Here is a 13,695-nt window from a genome sequence, read left to right on the forward strand (position 1 = left end):
GAACTCAGAAATCCGCCTGCCTCTGCCTCCCGAGTGCTGGGATTAAAGGCGTGTGCCACCACGCCAGGCTACGTAACTGAAAGTTAAAGCAGAAGTCGGGCATGGCCATGTGTAGTGAGGCAGGAGGATCACCCAAGTTTTACAGTCTCAAAACTAAGAAAATGGAAAGTCTGAAGCTGTGGCTCAGTAGCACAGCACTTATGTGGCATGAGAGCCCCTGGACTCAATCCCCAGTACGTGAAAAGAATAAAATGAAAATAATTCTGACACTTGGGAGGCAGAGGCAGGTAGATCTCTTGAGTTCAAGCTACACAGTGAGACCCTGTCTAAAAACAAACTTGAAGACCAGCTCTACCTATAAGCCTATGTCTCAGCACTTAGGAATCGGAGGTAGGAAGAGCTCAGTAAATTCAAGGCCTAGCTGGGGACTTTGTTTCAAAAATAAAAACAAAAATTTTTAAAGTTAACTCTTGCTGAACATAAAACATCCTGAGACATCAGATTAAAGATACACTCCTTGAGAGGAGCTGGCTGAGGTTTTAAGCATCTTTAAGGTATCAGTTGGGACCAGATGTGGAGGCAGGAAAATACCTTCCAGGCCAACCTGGGCTACACAGTAAGATCTTGTCTCAAGAACAAAGCAAGAGGCTGGTGAGAAAGCTCAGTCAGTACAGCTTTTAAGAAGACCTGAGTTCAGGCTGGGAGAGATGGCTCAGTGGTTAAGAACACCAACTGCTCTTCCAGAGGTCCTGAGTTCAATTCCCAGCAACCACATGGTGGCTCACAACCATCTGTAATGGGATCCGATGCCCTCCTCTGGTGTGTCTGAGGACAGCTACAATACAGTCATATATATAAAATAAATAGATTAAAAGAAGACAAAGACGAAGAAGACCTGAGTTCAGTCCCCAGAACCTACCCTCTTTAAAAGCCAGATAAGGTTATGTTCTCAGTACTAGGGAAGTAGAGACAGACAGATCCCTAGGGCTTATTCAGTAGCCCACCAGCAAAGCCTCAAAAGTTCTAGGTTATTAAGAGACATTGTCTTAAAAACAAAAACTAGGGGGTTGGAGAGGTGGCTCAGCAGTTAAGAGCACTGACTGCTTTTCCAGAGGTCCTGAGTTCAAATACCAGCAACCACATGGTGGCTCACAACCATCTGTAATGGGATCTGATGCCCTCTTCTGGTGTGTCTGAAGACAGCTACAGTGTACTCATATAAATGAAATAAATAAATCTTAAAAAAAAAAAACAAAAAACAAAACTAAACCAGTTCCCAAGGAACCATACCTGAGTTGTCCTCTGGCCCCACACACTGAAACCACAGTGTGGGTATGAGTGACAGATCTCTCCAAGGGCCCATGTGAACAGGAACAGATACTGGCTGCACATTCTAGAGCCAGCTGGATTTAGGACGCTGGCCCAAGGCGTCCAGGCCTCTCGAGGCCCCTGGAGAGAAGCACAGAAAAGGCCAGTCTGCATTCCTGCCAGCAGAGCTGCTTTTCTGGCCACACCCCAGCACCCAGCAAGGATCTGGCAATCAGACACAGAACATGAATGAAGCAGGACTCAGACCCTGGCTACCAGCCTTGGCTTAAAACCTATTGTAGCTTCCAGAATGAAGCTCTTTTAAGAACCCTGCCTTCCTGGCTGCACCCCCAGTCTTCTTTCTTTCCCCTGGTCTCAGTATCCATCTTGTTTGGCTTCCATTGGTTGACTGGATTGAGTATTCCCTGCCACTCCGAGCTTGGGATACCTACATTGGAGACAAGTGACATCCATTCCATGCTTTTGTGATACCACGCACCGCCCTATAGAGTACCACTTCAGGTGTTACCTTGGGCTACTCCTCAGTCTTGTCCTAGAGAAGCCCCTCTGACCTACTGTGGCTGGTAAGACTCTTGAATATGCTATTAGACAGTGGAGAGGACAGGCCAGCCTGACAGGCTCTGCATGGGACAGGTCCCCCCAAGGAATCCAGCCAAACAAGCGCTTTGAAACGCCGAGAAGGCTGTGTAGGGAGAAGCTGAGCCTAGGCCAAATCATTCCTCTTTTCCAGACAGGGCTCTGGAAGGAGGGGCTTGGGGAGGTTCGGCCTTAGCTGAGTGAATGATGACGCTCCTGCCAGTGTGGCAGCTCGGCTGGGAACCAACTGCAGCTCTAAAGATAGAGACAGAGAGAGACCACCACAGGTGACTACCGACTTTATTGCCTCTGTGCTCAAGGCCCAGGCTGGGGTTCAGAGATCTATTGGGGGAGGGGGCAGCAGGCAACTCTAAGCCCAAATTATTGCTACACTGCAAGGTTGTCTTGGGGCTTCCCTTAGTGCCCTGAGAATGGGTGGGATAAGACATGCAAATGATATGCAAATGACATGCAAACCGACCCAGGATCTTCCAGAGGTCTCTGGCACAACCACTGATGGTAGAAATTTTAGAGCTGACCCCATGGGTCTCTACACTATAGACTGAGTTGGCCTAGCCTCAAGGGTCAAGGTTCCAGGGTTTGGGGGGGGGGGGGTGTCCCTGAGCATCAGCCCTGGTTCTGCCACTGGTTGAGGAAGAACAGAAACTTAACCCCAAAGCAGCAAGCAGAAAGCAGGACTCTCCTAGGCAGCCAGAGAGGTAAGGGATCTGCCTGGGTCACACAGCAAGGTAGAGGAAAGGGGAACCAGAATCTCGGTTTCCTGAATCAGGCAGAAGCCCAGGTGCTTGGAATCTACAAACAGAAAAATAAATAAAGCAAGCAAATGGCCTAGCTCCTGATCCCTGGGCTGAGACCCTCTACCAGCTGACCAGGCCTTTAGCCTGGGAACAGGCAGGTTCCATGATTTTAGTGTAGAGTCGACTAGTGCAGAGGGCTCCAGAATGATAGGCAGGGCTGCAGTCACCAACTTAAGCAGAACTGACTCAGTTATTATTCATAATCCACCAGGAGGCTGTGGATGAGAGGTTGGGGAGTCAGGAGATAAGGGGGGCTCCCCTCTTGGGTCCCAGAGCTGTGTGGAGCACAGGAGTATGCGCACCTGGGAAGAACACAGTGGTGAGAGTGTCCGGGGCCTGCAGGTGATCGATGAGGGTACGCTGGAAGGCCTTGCTGCAGGGTGATTGCTGGTGCCTGGGAGGCCATGGGACAGACAGAGGCTGAGTCATCTGCTCTAAGATCAGTGCTCTGGGTCATTCACACTAGTCCAGCTCCTGGACTCAAGGCCAACCCTTCAGTACTGCTTGTAGCCTAACTGGGAACAAGGTACCTCCATCACCCGGCTACTGCCAGGACTATAAGACCCCTAGCGCAGGGGGCACACTATACATCTGTATTGTATTGAGTTTGGAGGGTTTGTGTTAGACAGAGTCTTGTTATAGGGTCTAGCTCAAGCTAGCCTTGAATCATTGATCCTCCTGCCTCTGCCTCAAGTGCTGGGATCATAGGCTGGTGCAGCCATGGCCAACTTTTATTATTGTTTGTTTTATTATTGTTTGTATTATTTTATTATTGGTTTTTGGTGGGTTGGTTTTTGGGATATTGGTTTTGTTTTTGTTTTTGGAGACAGAGCTTTACTCAATTTGCAATGAGGCCCAGATTGGCCTTGTGGTCTGAGCCTCTGCCTTCAGGGTTGACATAACCAGCATGCATTCAATACCTAACTTGCATTTATTCCTTATACATCATCTAATCTGGGACCCAGATGTGTTTGGTTAGTTATCACACAGCCAGTGATTAGGAGAGCAGGGCTTGAACCTGGTCTGATGCGCTCCAGAACCCCATCAATGTCAGATGTTAGACCACCCACCACTCACCTTCTCCAGGAGGCTTCATCCTTCCAGAACTCATACAAGGTGAAAGCAGCATTGTCCAGCATCTTCTGGGCAGACACACTGCAGAACCAAAGAGGTAGCCAGGCTGGACCACAGCTGTGACCACCACTGCCTACCTGCCCAGGGTACCCATCCAACCATCCCTCTCTGCTCCCACCCACTCACCCATCCCCCTGGCTCTCCAGAGACTCACTGCAGACAATGGCTTTGGGCCCCTGTGAAATTCATATAGCAGCACAGAGCACGATGAAAATCCTGCAGGGCATCCTCTGCCACCTGCACTTGCCTCTGCGCCACGAGGATGTGCTGGCAAGAAAGCAGCTAGTCAGGGGGCAAGCCAAGCTCAGGGTATAATCCAGTCTTCCTAATGTGGTCCAGATCTGCCCCCTGTGGGATCAAGTCCCCACAGCCAACAAGACCTCCCAGCATCTGACTCCATCCTCCAAGCCACTGACCGACCCTCTGCTGTACTACCTCCCACTGTGCCTTCCAGCTTCCATTCCTACCTCAGGCCTGACTTTCACAAATAAGAGAACAGAAAACCTAAGGTAGCCATAGAACAAGAACCAAAACCTAGCACCTGCCTACCAGATCTGGGTACACAGATCTTGAGTACTCCTTCCCAAGCTCACCGAGTCAAGCCCCTTAGTAAGGCCCTCTTCATGCGTGGGTTCCAGCCGGGGTGCCTGCAAGGGACACAGAACATAGACTGAGCCTCTAGTATGTATTGGCGTGGGCAAGCACTGGCCACCCAGCCTCTCACCTTGCACTCAAGCTGGTCTATGAGCTCCTGGAGGCGGTTGACTTGTAGCCGCCACTGCAGCTCAGCCTCTGAACTCCGCCCTGGCAGAGGGACCAGGAGGACATCAGCCATGGACCCCTGAAGGGAGGCCGCTCAGGGTGAACTGGGAACATTGGCAGAGCAAAGCCCTGAGAGAATAGGAGATGCCACGTCTTTCCTGGCCCTATGCAGGAATCCAGGTCCTACCCTGCCATAGGCGCACCTGTATCAGAGGATCTAGGAGACCAGGATGGTGACCAACTGATGCTCCTTAGGGCTCTGCGTCCTGCCCTCCGGCTGCCACAGGACCTACTCTGCGCTTTGATAGTTTCTTCATCCAACCTAGAAAGTAGAAGGTTAGTCCAGTGTCCCCAGACCCATAGGGTCAAGGACTGGGATTTCAGCACAGGACCAGACTTAGGTGGGGCAAAACAGGTCTCTTGGGTCTTCGAAGCCCAGCCCACAACCCCTTCTCTCAGCAGCTCATGATCCCAGGAATGTGGCCTCCAGAAGGCTGGATGGAACAGGATTCTGAGGAGTTTGGAATTCAGGGACAACAGGCACCCACATACCCGCAGCTCAGCAGCACCCTCACATCCCGCTGGCTGCGGGCCTGTGCCTCCAGGGTGTCTGCTGCTCCCTCCAGGGAGATCTGCAGGGCTTGTAGCTGATTCACAGTCTCCCGCAGCAAGAATCGTGTGACAAACTGGTCCACCTTGGAGGCCTGTTCATACTCCTAGGGCAGGGCAAGATAAGAGGGAGCTTACCTGGCTCATGAGATCAGCAGTGGAAGTGGACAGAGCATGCAGGCCAGCACAAGCTAGTTACCACCCACTTCTCATCTTTGTCTCCAGACAGGGTCTTAATTTCTAGCCCAGGCTTGCCTTGAATTGGGATCCTCCTGTATATGCCTCCCCAGTGCTAGAATGAATTAAAGATGGGAACCACTCTGCCCAGCTTCTAAGGCCCCCTTTCCCAGTCCAGATGGGCTTTGTTCATCCTCGCAGATATGAGGCTGATTCACAGGGATCATACCCTGCTGGCATACTGGGTTTTCCGGGATCTCAAATCCTCTTCAAACTTAAGGCTCATGCTTGCTTCTGCAACAGCTAGTGAGGCCTCTCATAGTTATCTTCTATATGTAGCTTCCCACAAAATTTCTGCAGTAAATGTTTGTTAAATGGATTGTTGAATGGAATAATGAAAGAACAAGCAAAGTTAGGCCAGTAAGGGGTCATATCACACATCACTTGTACCATGTGTAAAACTGGCCTTAATGGGTTTCAGTTTTGGTGTATGATCTGCCTTGGCTCAACTCAGATGGTAGCTTCTGGACCATGCTTATAACAAACGGGATAGAGCCCAAGTCCTGCCCTAAGTCTGTGGGTTCTGTTTCTATGACATCTTTTTGGTAGTTTTCCTTTGGAGGTATTAGATCGATTTTCTGCTGTTTGCAACCAAACCTAAAGCAGAACCAACCTCCTCATACCAGACTCATCCCAAGAATTTTGTTTAACCATCTTAACAATTTTTAGTAACCATAATTGACTCCATTTTGTATCTGGGGCCTTGAGAGGTTGAATCTTAGCCAAGGTTAAGCGCAAATTAGTGGCAGGCCAGGATTCAGATCAAAGCCATAGAAATCCCCCTCTACTCACCCTTAAGCACCTTATAAGCATTGCTTAGTTAAAGCACTAGCCCTGTTTGCAGCTGGGAAGCTAAGACCAGAAGAGGTCATAGACACTGAGCAGTGGCCAGATTCTCCTGGGAGTTACAGGGGAGGAGCAGAGTTTTGATGTGGTGAGGTCACTTGTGAGCTCACAATACAGTTACCCTGATGGGCGGGGTCAAACTGGGGCCCCCTAGTTAGAGGGCAGGGCTGAGGCAGCATGGGCAGTGGCCTCTAGTGACCGTCAGTCCTATCATGGGAAACAGCAGTTCCCACAAGAGGACCAAAGCACCCAATCAGGCCAACAAGGACAGGCCACCTGACATGGACAAAGCCCGTCACAAGCAGTTCTTCAGCCACCTCAAGCGGAAGAAGCCAAGTGTGAGTATGGAGAGGCTGGAAGGGACGCTGGGTGCCAGGGACATGAGGGGTTAGAGAGTCTCTCTAGAGGGAGCAGGATCCCTGGAGCCCATATAGGTAGTAGTATAGGGATTCTAGAAGCAATGGCTGTGGGGAGAGGGGGAAGGGTGCTCTCTCAACCAGGGATCAGGTGTAGTGTCTATGGGACCGCAGATCTGAAATATCCTTTACTCCTGCTCTCCAGCCCACAGCCTTGCAACATGCCACTTTCCCTTTCTTTCAGTGGCAAGAGGCTCCTGACCCTGCCCGGGTGGGTGAGAACCCACGCATCAAGGCTGGGAAAGTATGCAGTGATTCGGCTTAGGGTGGTCAATGGGTTCCTGTGGGGAGGCAGGGTCCCGGGGTGCGGGGCACAGTGGGGCTCGGGAGGTTGGGTCGGGCACGGAAGAAGTCAGTCTCAGGCCCCGCGAGGGTGTGTTCTTCCCTTCACACCGGCCCATCCCCAGACCAAGATCGTGCTGCTTTTCCCGCTGGACAAGCGGCAGCAGCTGGCCGAGGCAGCGGCGGGCCCATTTGTACGGCCCGTGCGGCCAACTGAGGACCCGCTCGGCGCCCCAACGTGCTTCCCAGCGGTGGCGCCTATGCTACGTGGGGCCGGCGACGGCGTGGACAGGCGTGAAGGCGCACGCGCGCGGGAGATGAAAAGGATCCTGGTGCTGCTGCTGCAGCTGGACGCTCGGCTGCAGGAGGATGGGCGTCAAGTGGGAGGCAGGCCGGGGGGCGGGGCCAAGGCCCGGCAGTGCTGGCAGCCGCTGTACGCACACCTGCTGACCCAACGCGAGGCCTGCGGTGAAGGCGACCCCCGCGAGGAGCAGCCGCGCAAGCGGCGCCGCTGTCCTCGCCCGCGGCCCTGAGTGTCTGGCACGACCCCTAGCGCCAGAACTCTGCTCAATAAAGAGCATATAGCAACCCAGGTGTCTGCCTCTTCTGTGCTTGCCTTCCGTCCCAGGGTCAAAACTGAGGCCCCGAGCGAGTAGGAGTTAACACAGCCACCACCACGACTTGGAGCTAGGGCTGCCTTTAACTTATTTTTCGTAGCACAAAGGTCAGCTCATGCCAGATCCGTAGACTTTAGGTGGACTTGAGCAAACTACCTGGCAGCGCTAGGAAGAACTTGTTTCAGACAAAGGTTTGAGGTCTCCAAGAGTCCCTCTTTAGGCAGAGGAAGGGTTTCAGGCTCACTACCATCATCCCAGGGTGTCAGCCATGGTGGCGCTGGGACCTCAGAGTCTGCTTTTGGCACACAAGAAAAGGGGCTTGAACCTTTAGTTAAAGCCTACAGCCTGGCACTCAGCTCCCCCAAATGTTAGGGTCCCTTAGTCAAAGCACCTTCCTCCAGAGGTACCAGTTCCATCTTCTACCATTTATAGCCAAAAGCTTCTTCCAAACCACTAATCTGTGTGTGGCAAATCAGTTTCCCCTGCTCATACATAATCCTTAGTCTCTCTGCTACCCCTCCAAAGGCCAAGGCTAAAATTAGTGTATGCACACCCAGCTGCCGGTCCCCACTGCCGTCAGTGCTCGCCCTCTGCTCTTCCATACTGACACAGCACCAATGGTCTCCGATGTCACTCTTATTCCTAAGAGAAGCAGCATGCTCTGAACAGAAGCCAGTGCTGGCTTTCTTGGATCCCACACTCAGCTCCAGACCAGACTACTGACAATACCGGCACTCAAGAGGATGGGGTAGGAGTATCTCGAATTCAGTACCACACATTGCTTAAGAAAACACAAATTGAGTCTTCTACACACTGAGAATGCTTCCCCTGGTGCTAGAGACGGCAGGATGTCTCAGCTCACTAGAACCGTAAGCTATGCAACTAAGGATGCACTTGTGTTACTATCCACAGGCTGGAGTAGTGCTGGAAAATGTGTGACCCATACACAGCATGGGTCTCCCTACTTGAGAGCTAATTGCCCTGTCATATGTTATCAGCACATGCATGTTTGGCTCAAGCTGGCTCGATCTCCCCTACAACTGTAATTGGGAACTTTAAGAGACCTTCCCAGTTATAACTATATGGTCAGATCCTGTTCCTAAGACCTATTTTGCCCCTGTGATCCAGAAAATATCCAGCATCTCTGTAATAAGATCCTTATTTTAGCTTAAATGCATCTGAGTCTTCTATTTGCAACCAACATGGTCTATCCAGGAGGCGGGGCTCATTACTATAGGAGTTAGAAACACCACCGGAAGAGACTTGGACTTGCTTAGGGTTGCTATGTAAGCTTCAGAGCTGAAGGGGTCAGGCCAGACCTAGTGCGGCTGTCACACAAGGAAAGTACCTGTACATCTATAGTTTGTCTTTAGAACCAAAAGTTAAAGTGCTGGACATCTAGCCCGAGCACATAAATACTCCAGACAGACCCTTAACATGGGCTCCCAAATAGCTACTGCCATCAGCCCACGCAAGGGGTGGAGGAGGGGGTGCCTGCAAGACTGAGGTCATAATGAGCCCAATCTAAATTCCTTCCCACCGCTACATCCAGGTAACTCTAGCCAAGCTAGGTGCCGTGCAGAGAGAGCTGCCTAGGAAGGCTGGGACTCTGGGACCCTAAGGAGGAATCAAATCTTGACTAACAGTGACACTACTTTTGAGGTAGTGCCACAAAAAGGAACCCCTACTCTTAAGAGGCGGAGCCTTATAGCCAGAGACGGAGCTCAGAACTGAGAGGGCTAGTTATCCGCCCTGAAGGCCCATAGGGCTTCGGGGCACACTGAGCCCTGAAGGTGGCGTCGTCGGTGCACCGGACTCGCCGCGCCCACAGGCTGCCTTCATTGGACCACGTTGCTGTGGTAGTGGACCAAGGCTCGGGCTTCACCAAGGCAGGCTTCGCTGGGGAATTGAAGCCGCGCGTTGTGCTGAAGAGCTCGAGTCTGATGCCCAGTTGGGACCGGCCTGTGCTGCCAGGAGCACCAGGTTGCGAGCTGGCAGGCGGCGTGGCCCGTGCACACCCTATCAAGCATGGAGTAGTGGTGGACTGGGACGCACTAGAAGGACTGTGGGAGCGCCTAATGGTGGGAGGCCTGCAGGTCCACCCCGAGCAGTGGCCTGTGCTGGTGAGCGACTCGCCATCAGCCCCACCCAAAGGCAGAGAGAAAGTGGCTGAGCTGCTGTTTGAGGCCCTAACAGTGCCTGCGTGCCACATGGCCAGCACAGCGCTGCTGGCACTCTGCTCCATTGGAGCTTTCAGTGGGCTGGCTGTGGAGGCAGGCGCGGGAGTGTGCCACGCCACACCCGTCTACGCGGGTCACTCATGGCACAAGGCTACCTTCCGTCTGAATGTGGCAGGCAGCACCCTGTCGCGCTACTTTCGAGATCTGCTGGTGGCAGCATGCCCAGATCTTCAGCTGCAGGGCCTGTCCCGCAAGACCGTTACACAGCTCAAGAAGCGCTGCTGCTATGTGTCGCTAGATTTCCAGGGTGATATCTGTGACCCTGCCCGCCACCAGAGGGCCTGTTTTTGCCTGGGCAATGGCTGCTACGTGCGCCTCGGCAGCGAGCGCTTCCGCTGCCCTGAACCCATCTTCCAGCCAAGTCTCCTAGGCCACCCTGAGCCAGGACTGCCCACGCTGGCCTTCCAAGCACTGCAAAAGATACCCACAACACTGCGGACACGGCTGGCCAATACGGTGGTGCTAGCTGGCGGCTCCACCCTTTTCCCTGGCTTTGTGGAGCGCATGAACCTGGAGCTGGAGGCACAGTGCCGGAGGCACGGGTATCCGGCCCTGCAGCCCTGTCTGGTGGCTCATCCCGGGCGGGACACAGCTGTGTGGACTGGAGGATCCATGATGGCCTCCTTGAACTCCTTTCAGTGCCGCTGGATGACTCGGGCCATGTACCAGGAACACGGCCCTTTGCTGGTGCGAGACGTGTTCGATTGAGTTTTATATTGAACAAGAACGGATGGTGCCACCAGGGGGGACTTCAGGAACAGAGGCTGCACCTCTGTCCTAGCATGGAGAACCAGATAAACAGATTGACGGTCACAGCTGGCAGGGTTATCATATGCGGATGGGCTGCCCTTTTCCCTCTCTGAGCTAACCCTGACCCTCCTTTTGCTTTCAATTTGAATACCCAAACCAGTTTAGAGAATGCCAGTTCAGCAGGGCCAAACTTAAAGAACAATACTTGAAAAATCTCTTACATGAGGGATCTAGAAATCCTGTCCCTAGCTCTGTGCTCAGGTGACCCCTGAAGGTCTCATTTTTTCCTTTTTCTGTAGAAAGTGGGGTCAGAAGGCAGGCGTGTAGTGCATACCTAGCAGGTGCAAGGCCTTGGGGTCTATCCTCAGTATCAAAAAAAGTCCATTCAGGTAAAACCCCAGGCCTGTCACCCCTAAGAGGAGACCTTTTTCTGTTTTTTGGAGACAGGATCTCACTCTATTGCCCAGTCTCAGGCTTAAGCTGCCTTCAGGCAGTGGTAGCATGAAAATCCCAGCACTCAGGGGGCAGAGGTCCATGGATCTCTGTGTTTGAGGCCAGCCTGGTCTGCAGAGCAAGTTCCAGAACAGCCAGAAATACCCAGAGGAAAAAAAGTATAAACTACCTGTTCTTGGCAAAGATGGTTCTTAACGCATAAAAGGAGGGTTGCTTTTGTTTTTGTTTTTGTTTTTGGTCACTTTCGGGTCTGGAGCAGTGGCTGTCACCATTTGTCTACACAGGTTGTAGCACAGGCTAACAAACTAGGCATATACACACCTATCGTCTCACATGTTCTGAGGTTAGGCCCTGCCTCATTGTCTCCATGTACCTGTGGACACGTATGAACTCATCTATGTCCCAGCCTGTACCTATGGGGCTCTGGTTTGACAGCCCCCAGCAATTATAATAGGCAGCAAAACCTACTATGTTGCTTGGGGCACAGGGAACAGAGCAAAGAACAAAACATAACATGTCTGCCTCCTCCTCCCCCCAGCAGGGTCACACTCTAGCCAGACTGGCCTGACACTAGCAGCAAATCTCCTGCCTCTGCCTCCTGAAGGCTGAGTGTGCAGGTGTGAGCCACCCTGGCTACAGAAGAGAAGATGGTGGCTCCACAGTAAATGGCACTCAGTAAGTGGGAGTGCCAGAACTGGAACCCAACCTCCATTTCCACATCCCTGAGCCACAGCAGGACAAACCTCCATAGCCTCACTGGACCCTATCACCTCAGGCTCCCTGTCGACCCTTCCCTGCACTCACCAGCTTTGTAGTGTCCATGGCAGTGAGCACTGCACGGTTCAGAGACTCCAGCGCAGCCAGCACAGGCCGATAGACGCCCAGGTGTGTGGAGAAGTAGTCTGCAGGCAGAAGAGGTCCAGGGGCTCTGGCCTAAACCATCTCCTCAGCCCGGAATTCTTCAGCTGCCCCAACCTTCCCATCCCAAGAGGCCAGCCCCATAAAGCATCCCTCACCACACCCACCCGCCCAGGGACTGGGACACAAGAGCCAGCACAGGCCTACTCACCACACAGTTTCTCTGTTTCTAAATTGCTGTGGGGGAAAGAGAAAACATCTTTGAGACTCTTAGCACCTGGGCCTGGAGAACCAAACACAGATGCCTGGCTGTGCCACAGCAAGCCAGCCCCTTCTACTGAGCCTCTCATGGCATGGCTGCTGGGGAAGGGATCACAGGCCCTTCAGAGGGTCAGTCCAAGTCCTTGAAGCCTTGAATGCCAACCTAGTCTAGAATTTACACTAAGGAGATGGGGGGGGGGAAGAGGGAAAGGGAAGGGAAGGGAAGGGAAGGGAAGGGAAGGGAAGGGAAGGGAAGGGAGGGCAGATGTAGCTGTACATGTTCATGGTGTGTGTCCCCAAGTGAAGAAGCAGGGAAGGAGCATACATGTGAACCAGATGTGAGCATGTGGACATGTGGACATGTGGGAAGCAAGAGAGTGTGGATTGCTGCATCTGCATCCACAGGCAGAGGCAGGCAGAACCCAGCTGTCCTCAAACATCCTCTGCTTGGGCATAGAAGGGCTGAGCATGGTTGGTGACTCAAGTCTGGTTATTCTGGGGTCCCAGCTGGAATCAGTGTAGCAAAAAGACTGGAGCTGGAGAAGGTGTGGGTGGGTTGACAAAGTTGGCACTGGGCCCTGTTGTCTTTCCCCACCCCCTGTCCTCCAGCAAGAACCTGACAGCAGGGGACACAGTAGGTTGGGATGAGCTGGCTGGGCTCTGCCACAGCAAGCTGGCCCTTCTATTGAACTCACTCAGTGAGATGATCGTCGATGCCACTGAACAGTTCCCGCAGCTCCGCAGAGCTGAGAACGCCATCAGCAAAGTAATTCTGGAATTCTTCAAACGAGAGCTTACCATCATCTGGGAAGAGACAGGCGTGGTGTTGCTATCATTAAGTCCTAGATACATCCTGTCCCCTATCCAGGCTCCCCAGAGGCCAGCAGCATTCAGAATCACTAAGCCAGATAGCCTAGGGTTCTGACTCCAGTGGGAGCCCTGCTTGGAACAAAAGTACCAGAGTTCCCCAAGAAGTATATGCTGAAAGAAGCAGGACCCACCTTGTACAGGATACATTTGGTAGGGACTCAATGTCTGCCAAATGGAAATGTGAGAGAGCAGCTGGGACACATCAGAGCACAGCTTAGGACTTAAGGGCACAGTCCCCGGCCCCAGAAACTATCTTGCCCCAGAGTGGAAGAGACCTCCATGTTCTGACCCCAGGACCTTTCCAGGAAGTCGCAGAGAAGCACGTGAAGCCGACCCACCAGCCACTCTACAAAGCAGCAGACTGGCTGGGATGAGAGTGGGCGCCCCTCAGGGGGGCGTGTAAGCAGAGGCAGAGAGTGGAAGGACAAGATGACTCGAGGCAACGGAATTTGCTGTCTGAATGATACACAAAGTGGGGAGGGTCTGATCCTCTATAGCAGAAGACATTAGGAGCAGTTATCTTTTGGGGGAGGGTGTTGGGTTTCTTTCTTTTTTTCCCAAGATGGGGTTTCTCTGTGTAGCCCTGGCTGTCCTGGAACTCACTCTGTAGACCAGGCTGGCCTCGAACTCAGAAATC

At 52.6% G+C, this 13,695-nt stretch overlaps 3 protein-coding genes across 3 annotated transcripts in view; 2 read left to right on the plus strand and 1 right to left on the minus strand.

The window, feature by feature from the left end:
- Nucleotides 1-2,174: 2,174 nt before the first annotated feature.
- The window catches only part of Necab3 (N-terminal EF-hand calcium binding protein 3), a 13,971-nt gene continuing 2,450 nt past the window's right edge, over nt 2,175-13,695 (minus strand). Inside the window, exons 3-13 of the mRNA XM_021194525.2 lie at nt 12,884-12,992; nt 12,139-12,164; nt 11,874-11,971; nt 5,172-5,335; nt 4,823-4,941; nt 4,582-4,661; nt 4,451-4,504; nt 4,012-4,124; nt 3,801-3,878; nt 3,026-3,117; nt 2,175-2,938 (exon numbers count right to left, since the gene is read on the minus strand). Coding sequence (XP_021050184.1) covers nt 2,910-2,938; nt 3,026-3,117; nt 3,801-3,878; nt 4,012-4,124; nt 4,451-4,504; nt 4,582-4,661; nt 4,823-4,941; nt 5,172-5,335; nt 11,874-11,971; nt 12,139-12,164; nt 12,884-12,992 — 962 coding nt within the window. The 3' untranslated portion in view covers nt 2,175-2,909. The remainder of the gene's footprint in view (nt 2,939-3,025; nt 3,118-3,800; nt 3,879-4,011; nt 4,125-4,450; nt 4,505-4,581; nt 4,662-4,822; nt 4,942-5,171; nt 5,336-11,873; nt 11,972-12,138; nt 12,165-12,883; nt 12,993-13,695) is intronic.
- On the plus strand, nt 6,501-7,542 carry C3H20orf144 (chromosome 3 C20orf144 homolog). The gene is made up of 3 exons (XM_021194526.2): nt 6,501-6,649; nt 6,912-6,971; nt 7,135-7,542. The coding sequence occupies exons 1-3, from the start codon at nt 6,524-6,526 to the stop codon at nt 7,540-7,542; spliced, it is 594 nt and encodes a 197-aa protein (XP_021050185.1). The 5' UTR covers nt 6,501-6,523.
- Actl10 (actin like 10) lies at nt 9,187-10,669 on the plus strand. Its single transcript, XM_021194524.1, has one exon. It carries the CDS (start codon nt 9,570-9,572, stop codon nt 10,572-10,574), a length of 1,005 nt encoding a protein of 334 aa, XP_021050183.1. The 5' UTR covers nt 9,187-9,569; the 3' UTR covers nt 10,575-10,669.

This window comes from Mus pahari, chromosome 3, assembly GCF_900095145.1.
Source record: "Mus pahari chromosome 3, PAHARI_EIJ_v1.1, whole genome shotgun sequence".
NCBI classification, from domain to species: domain Eukaryota; kingdom Metazoa; phylum Chordata; class Mammalia; order Rodentia; family Muridae; genus Mus; species Mus pahari.

Bases quoted from the DNA above. Each gene is read 5' to 3' on its own strand.
- C3H20orf144 (XM_021194526.2), top strand. From the start codon at position 6,524: ATGGGAAACAGCAGTTCCCACAAGAGGACCAAAGCACCCAATCAGGCC. The intron at 6,650-6,911 runs GTGAGTATGGAG...CCTTTCTTTCAG, and splicing joins TCAAGCGGAAGAAGCCAAGT to TGGCAAGAGGCTCCTGACCC. The intron at 6,972-7,134 runs GTATGCAGTGAT...GCCCATCCCCAG, and splicing joins CACGCATCAAGGCTGGGAAA to ACCAAGATCGTGCTGCTTTT.
- Actl10 (XM_021194524.1), top strand. From the start codon at position 9,570: ATGCCCAGTTGGGACCGGCCTGTGCTGCCAGGAGCACCAGGTTGCGAG.